A 14,086-nucleotide genomic window follows, 5' to 3' on the forward strand; every position below is an offset into this window, starting at 1 on the left:
TAGAGTTTTCTCTATGTTTCATCATGAACATTCCGCCACGGTCGGAGTTGTGTGCATACATTCCGCCACGATATTCGTAGTCGGAGTTGTGCCCGTACATTCCGCTATACTCTTCGTAGTCTAAATTGTGCGCGTAATTCGTGAATTGTCGGGTTGTGGAAGCCGATTCACGCATCTTCTTTCAGCACTCTTCTTCGTGGTGGCCGAGCTTTCCGCAATATCCACATTCCGTTGCGTTTTGACGGTTCGGGCCGGAGTGGAAGCTCCCCCTTCTTGCGAAGGTTCCTCGTTGGCCTCCGTTTTGCGTCCGAAATTGGGAGTTGTTGTCGTAGGTCAGACCTCGTCCGCCTTGTCCTTGGTCGAATCGGCCTCTCGCTCGTCCGCGTCCTCTTCCTCCGTTTGAGTGTGTGTAGAGCATGTGGCCTTCCGACTCGTTGCTCCTTGTACGCACGTGGTTTTCTTCGACCAATAGCATTGATTGCAGCTCGAAGGAGGGAGATTTCTCCCTTGCTAGCTAGAATGGCGGTTCGCATCGCGCCGAAACGTGGTGCGAGGCTGCCGAGGCATATTTGCACCATCTCATCATCATTGATATTTACACTTATCGAGCCAAGCGAATCGCAAAGCTCCTTGATCTTTGAGGTGTATGTCATGATGGACATGTCCCTTTGTTGAATGTTGTTCAGCTCTTGGCGGAGTTGAAGCCTTCTTACGGTTGTGTTTGCCGCGAAAATCTTTCGTAGATTTTCCCATGCCTCCTTTGGCGTCTTGGCTTCGCGAATATAGTTGAGCATGTGATTGTGAACACATGTCACCAAGCAATACATCACGCGGCTTGTGGCTTGCTCCCATATCGCGTATCCAGGAGCCGCTTCGGCGGGTCGGTCTTCGTGGTCTCCTTTGATGTAGCTCCAATAGCCTTGTCCGACCAGGTATTGGTGCATCTTGTATTCCCAAGATGCGAAGTTGTTTCCATCCAACTTCTCTATAGGGAGAGCGCTCCCTATTTGAGTATTCATTATGTCGATTCTTCTTCTTCTTCTCTCTTCGAATGCGAGTTATGTAGCGAAGCTACGATAGCGATGAGCCGGTTCTTCTTGAACGTCGGCATAGAGCTTAACACACATGGATGGGCTAAATGGAGCTACCAAACCGCTCTGATTCCATGTAAAGAATCAAGAGATGGATTCTGTGCAGTGGAATAGATATGAACTGTGTGGGTGTATGAGAGAGAGAGTGAGAGAGTGAGAGAGTGAGAGAGTGAGAGAGTGAGAGAGTGAGTGAGAGAGACAAGGAGTAAGACAAAGAGAATACGCAAGCTAAAGTATATTAACAAAGGAGAAAGACTCAACATTGTACAAGGTGGGAGAAGGGTGCTTTATATACTCACCCTCTCTCTTCATTAACTACAAGACTCATGGAGCATGGGGAATGTGAAAGCTCATAAGTTATGTGTCATAGAATATGATTCTATGACTCATACTAAATGCTAGAATACAAAGTGGTGACATAATGGTCACTCTTGACCGTTGGAGTGTCTATTCACTCTCAAGGTGAGTTCACACACTACACCAAGTTGAGCTTGAGTCTCAACAAAGGCTGATGTCCCATTGTCACATTGTCACGTTGTTATGTGCATGCGTTGAGAATGAGGTGGGACCACCGAGGCCTCGGACCGAGGAATAACCAAATGAGGGGAGGGGAAGGAAACTAACGATGTAATTCACACGCGCACAGACCCACAGAATCACAAGAATTGCAACTAGCTACAGAACGCGAGATGGAGACAGAACGAATGTTTATGTATATATAAATCAAGGTGTTACAACTGGCAAGCCGGCGAGTGATGGGCTCTTACGCCTGCGCACGCACACACACACACACACACACACAGAACGTGAGATGGAGGCTCTGCCGGGAGCACTCAGGCATCCCGCGGAGCAGAGTCAGCCTCCTGAAACCTGCACAGAACGATTATGGAGATGACAGAGGAGAGGAGAAGCGCTCGGTTCCAGTCCGGCAACACTTCGTCCTCCACAAACGTGATATATCTTTCAATACCTCTCCCTCTCTTTTATAGCCCAAGGAGGGAGGCCGTTACCACCCATTACATCATGTTTATTCCCTGTCCTTTCGGACAGGGATACGCCTCGATTTTCTCCCTACTGAATGTGTGTTACCTAGGATTTCACTTCAGCCGACTTGTACCTATCTACGTACTATACAACAAAACTTGTGCCCACGTGTAAGGGCCGGTTTACGCACATTATACGCGATTTCCGCCTAGGGACAATTTTCTCCACGACATCCGCCTCCACCTAACCGCGCATCCACCGGTATGCGTCAAAATTAGACTCTTGCCGGAGAAGACCGGCCCACGCTCATCCTTCGTCCTCCGTATCGGCATCCGTTCCGAGCCGGTTGTTGTCGCCATCTAGGTCGTCCGGGTCTGGTTTAGCCTCGTGCCGCTTTTTGAATGCTTTGATCCTCTTCCCCGCCACCAGTACCGCATCTTTGTGCCATCGAGCTCCGCGAGATGGTAGGTCCCATTGTTGTTGGCGCTTGTCACCACATAAGGCCCGAACCACCTTCGTGCAAACTTCCGCATTGCCATGTGCTGGTTGTCGAGGTTGCTGTCGTACACTAGCACCCAGTCGCCTTCCTCGATCTTCTTTGGTCTCAGTCGGTGAGTCCGGTCGAACTGTCCTTTGTTCTTTACCCTCGGCCTCCGCAGCTTCTCCGCGGCTCGTTCCACGTCCTCTGGTCTTCGCTCCAGCTGCCGAATCCGTGCCGCTAACAGCTCCTCCCGGCTCATCTCGTCTTTCCAGTCCACCGTGGCCCATGAGGAGATTGTCTGCTCCATTGGCATGATCGGCTTCTTCCCGTACATTAGCTCTGCCGGCATGAACCCGGTTACCGAACTGTGCGTAGTTCGGTCCGCCCACAACGCGTAGGGTAAGAGCCGCGGCCAGTTCCCGACTTGGCCTCCACACGCCCGTACTAACGCTTTGACGATCGGCCCGTGTCCGCGCTCCACCTTCCTGTTAGCCTCCGGATTGTACACCGTGGTGAGCGAGAGTTTAATTCCTAGCCGGTCAAACAGCTCTTCCGCCTCTTGCGCGTCCAATTCCCCGCGGTCGGCCACGATCTTACCTACGCACCCATACCAGCATACCACTTCTTCGATCAGAAATCGGCACACGGCCGCGGTCGTTTTGCTCTGCAACGCTCGGCCTTCCACCTGGTTCGTCAGGTCCTCCCGAGCCAGCACTAGATACTGCATCTGCCCTACCCCTATCGACATCGTCACCAGATCCACCATCCACTTGAAGTGGATGGTCGGAGGGTAGGTCGGGTGAAGCTTGTCCCAATGTCGGACTATGGAGTGCACCTGACAGCTTTAGCAAGTCGTCACGAACCGATGCACGTCCCGGTATAGTCCCGGCCACCAGTACTTCCCCTTTAGCTTCTCGAATGTGGCCCACGTCCCGCGGTGTCCGGCCCAGGGACTCTCATGGTACGCCGTCAGCAATTCTTCCTGTTCCTCTTTCTTCGCCACCACTCGGAGCGGGATGCCGTTTCTCTTCTTCGGGTGCTTCCATATGCTCCCGTCCCGTAGGAAGAATCGGTATGCTTTCTTCCGAATCCGGTTGGCCTCTTCCTTCGTCCACGCCGCGTCCGGTGTCATTGTCTTCAGGAACCCGCCGATCTGGAGCCACTCCCCATCGTACTTGCTCTCGTCGAATTCATTAAGCACCGGAGTGCTCCCCTTTCTTGTTGTTGCATTAGCTAACCCGAAGAAGTCCTCGCCGACTTCTTCGTTATCTGAAACCATGTCGTCCTCATCGCTGAACCTCGCCCTTGAAAGCATATCGGCCATGGCGTTATCTTTTCCGGATATGTATCGTATCTCCGGGTTTAGGGACTTGATGTACGTGATTCACCTAAGCATCGCTAGGTCCAGAGTCGCGCATCCAGAAACCATACCCAGAATCGGTAGGTAGTCCGTCTCGATGATCACTTCCGTCCCGATCAGATAGTCCTTGTCGGCCTTAACTGCCGAAACGATACCCCATAGCTTGCACTTGATTTGGGCGTATCCTCGCTGCCGCTCGCTCGATACCTTTGCCCAGAACCGGATCGGGAACCGTATGTCGTCTTCGTCTTCCTAATTGATCACCCACCCGATCCCGGTCGGGCTTGTGTCCACCGTCACGTAAATGGGGACTTCCTTGCGGCAGGGTACACATCCGAACTAGGCCGAGAGGAGTCCGCATCGTTGTGACATCCCTGCTCTCTACGGCTAGTTGGAACTGATCGTACCCTGAGTACAGGTCCCCAACTGAGTAGATCGACCTCCCTGCGAAGGCCTCTGCGAACTCATCGATGGTCAGTCCGATACCTGCGTTTCGAATGGTCACCTTGTTGACCGGTTGCAAGTCCTGTATGAAGCGCAGTGTGCCGTTCTTCTTCGGCACAGTAAACCACCGATTCGAATATGGGGCACTCGATGGTTCGAGGATGCCCATCTCAACCTTCTGTTTCAACAGCTCCATCAGCTTCGGGATGTGAGCTCTGGGTACCAGAATCGGTTTGAGATTCCACGGCACATGCGGTATCGTGAAGATCACCATTGGTTCCACAACTTTCGGGTCTACGCACCCAATCTCCTCCGGTGAGAATGTGAAAGCCTTCCCATGCCTCTTGAGCATTCTCCGAAACCGGTCCTCTTCCGCCGGCAGTAGAAAACCACCCCCACCGATCTTGAGCTCCCGTAGCGTTATGTCGGTGAACATGTGTCCCATGCTGGCCGGATCTCGTAAACTTGGGTCCGACGCGACCCCCTTTATCCGTAACTCGCTGCCCTCCGGCAAGGGTGCCGCGACTGGTCTCACCTTCCGGTCCACAGTCTTGTACTTCGTATCCACTCAGGTCGTCCGATCCGACTCGAGTCCACTACCGAAGTCGGTGATGACTTCGCACATCTTTTCCGAACATACCAGAATCGTCTGGTCCTCATTAAGGCCTTCTCCGAACACCTCCTGTAACTTCCCCAAGGTGTCGTCGAAAGAGACCGCCTCCACGGCTCCGTTGATTTCCTCTTCAGGGCCGAGGACTCCCCATGCCCGAAGTCGCTCCTCCGCCCGCTTCTTTTCCCGACCAACTACGCTGGCTATCGTACAACCTCCGCTATCGGAGAACCAAAATTTTCTACCTATGGTACATGTCTTCTCGCCTATAATACATCTGTGGGGTTTTTCCGGGGTGTCCGGACTATCGCAACCCCACGCCTTGATAGCCCTCTCTAAAAATCCCCTCGGTTTTCGGCACCGAGGGTCTCGCGGTTACGCTCATAGTTCGGTCGCACCGTCAGGAACTAGACTGAGTGACGCCCATCCTGGCTCTTGACTCGTGCATATGCCGAACCGTTGTCCAACACCTTTGTCTCCATGCGCGCTGCCGTGATGTACGGTTCTCCGAGTATCACTGGATGTGAGGATGTCTCCTACACGAAGAAGTATTGGTCGATCTCGACATCGCCTCTTTTCACTCATACATTTGGGCAAGCTCCGTGTAGCTCCTCCGTGGCGCGCGTTGCTGCTCGTATCTTCCACCCGTGTTTGGCGTTGATCGGCCACTTTCCCTTCTTGTAGAAGTCCATGGACATCAAGTTGATCTACGAACCGTGGTCTACCAACGCCACCACCGGCTCCTGGACGTCCCCGATCCGAACAGGGGTTTCCGCAGTGGCCCTAGCCCAATGTAGCCTCGAGTAGTGGCTTTCCGCCAATTCGTCCTCCAGGGCCATGTCTTCTAGGTGCGTCGTTCGCACCTCCACCGGCTTCTCCGGCTCTAGCTCCGTCGAAAGCCTTTTCCGCTTCACCAAGTCTACGATGGAGTCGTGGAACTCCTTCTTGGCGATACCGAGCACTTCCCTCAGCAACAACTCCACTTTGCTGTCGAGGATCCGTTCCTCCAGGACCTTTCATAGGTCCGTGGTCCTTTCAATCTCCATGCTCAACCGATAACCGACCTTCTTGGCCTTGTCCGGTGCGCCGGATGCACCGACATCACTCTGCTTCGGCCCGAACCGGGTCTCATACCTTGTGAGGGTTCGTCCCCCGCGGTCTTTCCCGCTCGCTTGTCTTCCACCAGAACCTCGTAGTTCTGGCACGCAGCTTCCACGAAGCCCGTCTTCTCTTCGACCGGGTCACTCCACCCGGTTACCTCCCGGACCCGTCTTTCCCCGCGGTTCGCTTCCTCTTTCTTCAACCTTACGCCGGCGAGGCCTTCCAGCATCACCGGCTAGAATCCAGCTTCCTTCATCTTCTGGTCTTCATCGCTTCCGACCCAGATTCCAGCCGACGCCGAGTAGTGGACGGTCTCCGCGTGGTGAGCCGCAACTTCTTCCATCAGCCGTTTCATACCCCCTCGTCTGACATTCAGATCTAGGGCCCTCCAGGTCTCGCTAGCGTGCACCTGACCATTCCATAGGTACACCACGTTAGCTCTTATCGCTTCAGCGAAGTCCCCGCAGTCCTTTCGGGCATGGCCGACCGCGTCGCACCACAAGCACCGGCTCCCAGCCGGAGGACTTCGGTTACGGACTTGTTCTCCGCCGTCCCTTCGTGCTTGCGCGATTTGGAGGTCCGTCACCATCTGAGTTAGCTCCTCCAGAGTCGCTCCTCCGGACGAGCCTTTGACCATGCCGGTCGAAGTCGATCCGGTCTCGAACTAGTCTCGGGTCTCTTCCCTTCGCGCCGGTGGGGGTACCTCGACCTTCCTTGTCGCAACAAAACCCGCCCCCATCAAGCCTTTATCGACCCACTCACGCCGTTTGTCAAAACGGTCGCAGACTCTCTTTACCACGGCCCAGTCGGTTGTTAGGCCGTCATCGGTCTCCAGCAGGAAGCCCACTTGCTCCCGGTCCCTTGCATCCACCGATTTAACGAATAATAGGACACGACTCGTGTCTAGCACGGTCCGGTCCAGCGCTAAAAGTCGTGCGAAGCGTTCTTCAAACTCCCGAAGGAGCACCGACGCATTTCTCCTCTTTTCGGGGGACTCCACCCATTCCATGAAGTCCCGCTTCGACAGCTGAAGCGCGTCATCAAGCCCATATTTTTCAAGGAGCCGACCTTCAAACTCTTCCCAGGTCCAACTCTCAGCCCGTACCTCAAGCATCTCCGAGTGGATGCCCGACATCGCCACCCAAGGGAATCCGGCCAGTCGCCTGTCCTCCGAGATGTCACTCATCACCATTTCGGCTCGATAGGCCTCCAAATAGCTCGTGGCGTCCTTCCCACCGAACCGGCCTATCGTGCCAACGACCGCTTCAATAGCCCTATCGAGGGCGCTTGTGCCTTCGCGCGCACTCACTATCCGATCCACAGCCGAAGCCATGGCTTCTGCAAGATCCGACCCTCTCATCTTTCTATTCCTCTGCCGCTTGTTCACGTCGGGTTCACCAAATATGTCGCGTTGTTACGCGCATGCATGGAGAACGAGGCAGGACCACCGAGGCCTCGGACCGAGGAATAACCGAATGAGGGGAGGGGAAGGAAACTAACGATGTAATTCACGTGCGCACAAACCCACAGAATCACAAGAATTGCAACTAGCTACAGAACACGAGATGGAGACAGAACGAATGTTTATGTATATATAAATCAAGGTGTTACATCATGTTTATTCCCTGTCCTTTCGGACAGGGATACGCCTCGATTTTCTACCTACTGAATGCGTGCTACCTAGGATTTCACTTCAGCCGACTTGTACCTATCTACGTTCTATACAACAAAACTTGTGCCCACGTGTAAGGGCCGGTTTACGCATGTTATACGTGGTTTCCGCCTAGGGACGGTTTTCTCCACGACAACATAAATGCGCGTCATGTGAACTCAACCAAGCCCACAGGGGACTTGAAACAAGGATGATATGATGTTATACAAGATGATTATTCAAATTCCATTCTAGATCTCTTCTATGGAGCCCCTTTTATATCATTGGTGCTCAAAAGACTAAGGCGAGAAAAGGGATCCAACAAGGTGAATGCTCCAGGAGTCCAAACACTTAAGGAGACGAACATTCCAAGGAGGCAAGCACTCAAGGAGGCGAACATTACAAGGATGCCAATTCTTGCGGAAGGAAATTCTTTGAGGAGGCCAACACTCATGAGGTAGATGTTACTACCCTTAGTAACACAGGGTTCCGATACTCACTCCTCTGGTACTCGACTCAAGGTTTTGTGGTCAGAGGATGGCAAACGTGGACGGGCCACACACAATATTGTACAACATTTAAATTCTCCCACAATGAGAACGTTGTCGTTTCTTTTGCCATGCTAAAATAGACGTTTTCAGCCAGATGCATACGAATGGTCGACCTGGTTATTTCGTCCAGTGAGTGCCATTCTTCTGTCGTCATCGAGGTAGGCTTGTTGGTGTGCCATATTGCCTCGATCTAACGTCGGATGATAAGTACATCCTACATCATATCCTTCCATAGGGAAAAGTGTTTGCCGTCCAACTTTCTTATTTCAACCCCTGTACAGGATGTTGAAGCCATGTTCTCTTTTGAAAGTGAGATTTTACTGACTTGGTCTTTCCTTTTAGCTTTTTCTGTTTTTTTGTTGCCATTGAACAACAAGTCGCTCTAATACCAGTTGTTGATCAAGTATGCGAACAGATATGTGGAAATGTGTATGAGGACATGTCGTATTATGCTCATCAAACTACACAAAAAGTATGACAGAAGAAGAAACAGAAGCGTAGACACAGTTTGAAGCTCTAATGGAAGCTCTATTATTTCTTTCTCTCTATGTAACTCTTACAATCCGAGATTCAAGGTACAATAAGATCTTTGTTACAACATTAGGGTTGAGCTTATATATTCAAGCCCTAACTAGAGGACGTGTTCACACTATGGTTACAAAGTGGAAGGAGTTGGCCTTTTATGCCAACAAAAATTATATGTGATTATTTTTGTATTTACCGTATACTTCATCCGTGCCTATTGTACACTATGAATTGCCTTTTTTCCTATGATCATTTTAATGGGTAGCAAACCCTAAACCCATTTGTTCCAATGCAATGATAAACTCTCACCATTTGAGTTATGTTCCATCAAGATATTAATTTGCTCTTTCTTACACTCTCTTAGAGTTCACCTTAACCTGAATCTCAATCTCATGTGAAATTTGATATCTCAACTTTCTTCCCTTTTGACTTGCCACATCAAGACAATAGTTAAAAGTAGACTTTGGGGTCCCACCATAAAATCTTCAAAGGTCACGAGTCATGACTATTGCATAAGATCTATACAATCATGCTATTAGAAAGTTTTGCAAGGTGGGCTCATATAGTCTATCAATGACTTGATTCATTAGTTTTTCATCCGAGATTTTGACTTTTCCTCATCCATCTTCTTTCCCTTGCACACAAACTTGGATCCTTGTTGCTAATGCCGATACCAATGTCATTGAGGAGTGCGAGAAATAAAGCATACGCTAGGTACTTGTGAAGTTTGGAGCACACAAAGTAGTTGCACTTGGTTTTGGAAATGTCAAGCCCTTGATGATGATGGGTATAAGCTATAGATGGGTTTTTTAAGAGTTTTTATTGGACTTTGGGTGTAAGTTAGTTATATACTCGGGAATCGGTACCTCGTCCAACCCATTTAGTTTTGTGTTTGCATGTGAATTTCTATACATTTATTTCAAAGGTATTAATTATCACAACCACTCTCCAACAATCAAATAAACTTATATGGAGTTACTAGCCTTTTGATGGACTTCGTCATAGAATCAACCAATTCATTTCATGGGAAAGCCAAGTTCAAATTGCAACTTGTTTTGTAGTGCCATGAATATCTTATATACTTTTCTCACTATTATTACACTTTGACCAAGCATTGCTTGTTTCGGTCACCCATGCGATAGGTAGTATTATGCAACGACTAAGTATTCTCTAGTTGGCCCACATGAATGGTTGATTTATGTACGAAACGTGTTCGTGATAAGAAACACATAATACACAATACATTAAATGCTAGAGCACAATGTGATGCATTGCCTTTATACATGGTTTACACATCCCCACATATGATTGCTTCCACATTCACAAGTTTTGGAGCATTGTATGTAATTGTTGGTTCTCAAGCAGTAGGCAAAGCATTCCATATCCATTGATCCTAAAAATGTTTAAAAATTTTAGTTTCAAATCATAAGAGTAACATGTTGATCCTAAAAAGTTTACTTAACAACAATGGGATAACATTTTTTGGCAATACAACACAAATAACTATTTTTAAAAAAGCATGAAAAGTAACTAGAGAAAACTAAAAAAATGTGAAAAGATTCCCTTACCTAGTTATCATAATGATAATGGCTTATAGCCGAGCCACACATTGTTGGGTGGAGGGCTATAAGCCTCAAGGTACACACATTGGTTATAGACCGCTTACAAAGTAGTCAACATAGGCAAGCAATTTCAATCAATATTATAGGGCATAAGAAATACTAGTAGTATTTTCTTCCGCCTTTTTCTAAAGTGATGTGATTGCATTGGGTTACATACTTTGATCTTCATTTCTTCATGCCAAATTATGGACATTGTTGACAACATGAGAAACATGGGAACTCCCTCCCCCTATGTAGTTTTGTAAATCTCGAGCAAAGGAACCTATTGGACTAGAATTCACGACTAAGGCAACATGGGTTGGGCTATGCACCATCTACATACATACATACTAATAATAGAGATGATTTCCCCCTTTGTTGGTGTTGTCCAAAAAAAGGTTCTATTAAACTAGATTCAAGTCACCCAATAGCTTATATTTGGGTTGGTTGGGCTACGTAGTAACCAATGTAGTTGAGTTGATTTTTGTCGTTCTAGTTTACAACATCTAGACCAAAGAAATAAGTGAAATTAGAAATCATGGCTAAGTAGTAGTAGTATGTACATCTTGGGGGTTGGGTTAGAAGCTTGGATTCATGAAGTGGCGTGGTGCATATTCTTCCGGCTTCTACACATGCAATTCTCCTCCTCCCTGTTACATACATACATACATACATACATACATACAAACATACATACATACATACACACATACATACATACATACATACATACATACATACATATTGGGCTCTCTTTCTTTCTCTGTCATATATACATATATATATAAAAGAAGATAGCTAGCTATAGCTCCTTTTCATCTATCTATCTGTTCTTAGTTCTACCAAATAAGGAAGGAGGAGGGCCTAAGAGGACGGACTGACTTGACTTGGTTCTTCTTCATTCTTCATTCTTCATTCTTCATTCAGAAGGACTTTGGGATGCTCCATCGCTGGCAGATGACAGTGATACAGGTGGTGGTTCCTGGTATAGCCGCCCTCCTCCTCTTATTCTTACTACTAACCGCTTGCTTCTGCTACCGGCGGAGGAAGACCCCTTCCCTCCATGGCTACAACTACAAGAATGCAGGAACCATACGTAGTAGTAGTAGTAGTAGTAGCCATGGAGGGAAGGGGAAGGGGTCTTCCTCCACCACCAGGATGATGATGATGATTGTGGATGAGCAGAGCCGTCGTAGTAGTCGTCGTAGTAGGTCTGCTAAATCTGGATGGCGTCTCTTCTCAACAAAGAGGGACCCAACAAAGAGAGCTGCGAGCTTGTGGAGGGTTAGTTACCCAATCAAGGCCTTCGATTGGAGTGAGAACCCAGCCCTTGTAGCAGAGGCTGTGGAGCATGGATGGGCTGCTTTTGCTTTTACCTACACTGCAATGCATAGCGCCTCCTCCTTGGTCTCCTCACATAACGCTTCACATCTTCATCATATCCGTCGCCATCATCATCACCATCACCATCGTGACTTGATGTGGAGCAATGTTTCATGCACATCTAGCACTTGTGGTAGTAGAAATGAGTTGGATCAGCTACATGAGCCGGAGATCTGTTGGGAGATGGGTCATGCATCTCAACATTTACAGAAGCTATGGCTCAACCCTAGCTTGCCTTTGCCCTCACGTAAGGACAACGTCTTCACATATGTCCAGGCCCTACAGTCGGTTCTTCCTCTACCTGGACCGCCCATTGCTGCCCGTTTCTTCCCCCAAGAAGGGTACTTTGAGATCACTATCTTGGCGGAAGGGTGCGAGTACAATGCTGACATGTCTAGGAGCTCACTCGCAGAAAATGAACATGCGAAGCTTATCTCTAAAAAGCCCCTGTCCGATAAATTTAATGTTGCGATGCCTGACCAGCATCATCACCACATGAATCCCGAGGTAATTCGTGATGGAAGACTGAGATTGGGTCAACAAGGTGAAAATGTTCCAAGCGCACTTCCGGCTGATGATGGCACATCACACTTCGCCATTGAGAAGACATCTGCTCCTAGCAAAGACAATCTTATTGACGGTCTTCAAATAGCTGCACTTGGTTTGGCTGCTGGTGGGGCACCTCCTTTTAGACTTCCTGGTCATGATGCTGGATCTGTTGGGTTCCACTCGAATGGGCGGATATACTTGAATGGTAAGATGTTTCCTTTTGGGTTTTATCCATAATATGCACCATTTATTGATCTGTGTTGTCCAAATATCTTCCAAAGATCGGTGTAATTTGCACTATGGTCTCAGCTTGTATACGAATTCAGAGAAATGATTGATTCTATGAAAAAGAAACCATTTATGTGTTCTTCTATGTCTTATCTATCCCCTCCCTCTCCTCCATATATTGTGGAAAATTTACCAGGTTGTTTCCGCAGTTTTCATTGCAATTACATCTTATGTCAGTCTTATTGCAGGTATCCTCCATGTTGAGCAAGGATCGAAATTCCCAGCTATCAAGCACACATGGGGCTCTGTGAAGTCCACTGTAGGATGTGGTTTCGATCCTCTTTCAAGAAAGGTATTCTTCACAGTGGATGGAGAGAAGGTGTATGAACTCACTGCGGATAACAATGAGTTTGGTAAACCTCTGTACCCCATTGTTGCTTCGAATTATGATGTTACATTACTGGTAAATTTTGGACAAATCGCATTTGAATATGCTTTGGCAAACACCCAGAGAGTATCCATCCCTTATTTACACAGACCATTTTCAAGGTCAATGAGAAATGGTTCAATGAATGAAGATAGTGGGGATCTTTTCTCCATGGGGAGAATAGACTCACAATGGCTGTCTGAGGTAGGGTCATCTGATGGGGATGAGATGCAGCATCGGCAAGTTCTCTCCGAGGCCGAGTCTGATCTTTTTGAGATCGTGTTAGAATCATCAAGTTGATCTTTTTGAGGTCATCTTAATCTTTCCAAGTTGAGGTGTGTGTAACTCTCAGTTTTGTCGAAAGTACAACGTTGGTCAGTGGATTGCTTACATTGTTGAAACTTTTTGGGCTGCGTTGCAGACCATTAATAGGTGCAGCAAGAGCTATTGGACTCATGTTCATGTTTCTATGGAGAAGAAAATTGCCCAACTGGACATTATCAGTATTTTGGGGAAGATTCCTTCATATGTATATAGATATTCATAAAAAGGTAGATAGAGTTCAATTGAACAGCTTTTGTCATGTTCAGCTTTCTACCTTGAGGACAGCAAAGAATAAGCTAGAAATTGTATCCGATCATGATCAATCCATTCATGTAAGATTTCTGTAAAGTTCAAGTTCAGTTACTTTTCTTTTTCTTTTACCTGGATTTTAAACATGTGTGAGAGAGAAGCCTTGCATTTACTCTGGCTGTGTGATAGGATCGGATTGGATGCTGACATTTTGCAAGCAAAACAATCAGCTAAATACAACAAGTTAAGAAATAGGAACAAGCGAAGACGAGTCAAGTGGGCCACGTGTTCTCGCCTGTATTGGATGCCCATATTCCATCATCGAACATGGAGATGAGGAGGTCATCTCCATTTTTGATTAGGAATTGACATGAGTATTCATGCATGTACATGGACTCTTAGTGCGATTCCAATGCTTTGTATTCATGTCTCGTGATGAATTAGCTAGCAGCAGCCACAATATTATCCTAACAACATTCATGATGATTCTTGCCATCTAGTTTTTAGAAGATATAATATTTTAATAG

The 14,086-nt window shown here is 47.8% G+C and overlaps 1 protein-coding gene across 1 annotated transcript; it reads left to right on the forward strand.

Annotated features, from left to right (window-relative positions):
• Positions 1-11,341: 11,341 nt before the first annotated feature.
• Positions 11,342-13,690, forward strand: LOC147856030 (uncharacterized). The gene is made up of 2 exons (XM_087329781.1): positions 11,342-12,536; positions 12,808-13,690. The coding sequence occupies exons 1-2, from the start codon at positions 11,357-11,359 to the stop codon at positions 13,284-13,286; spliced, it is 1,659 nt and encodes a 552-aa protein (XP_087185907.1). The 5' UTR covers positions 11,342-11,356; the 3' UTR covers positions 13,287-13,690.
• Positions 13,691-14,086: the final 396 nt, after the last annotated feature.

The sequence above is a fragment of the Azolla caroliniana genome, unplaced genomic scaffold, assembly GCF_043228905.1.
Source record: "Azolla caroliniana isolate FFs.n. ecotype wild unplaced genomic scaffold, voAzoCaro1.0.p SCAF_13, whole genome shotgun sequence".
In the NCBI taxonomy this organism is placed as follows: domain Eukaryota; kingdom Viridiplantae; phylum Streptophyta; class Polypodiopsida; order Salviniales; family Salviniaceae; genus Azolla; species Azolla caroliniana.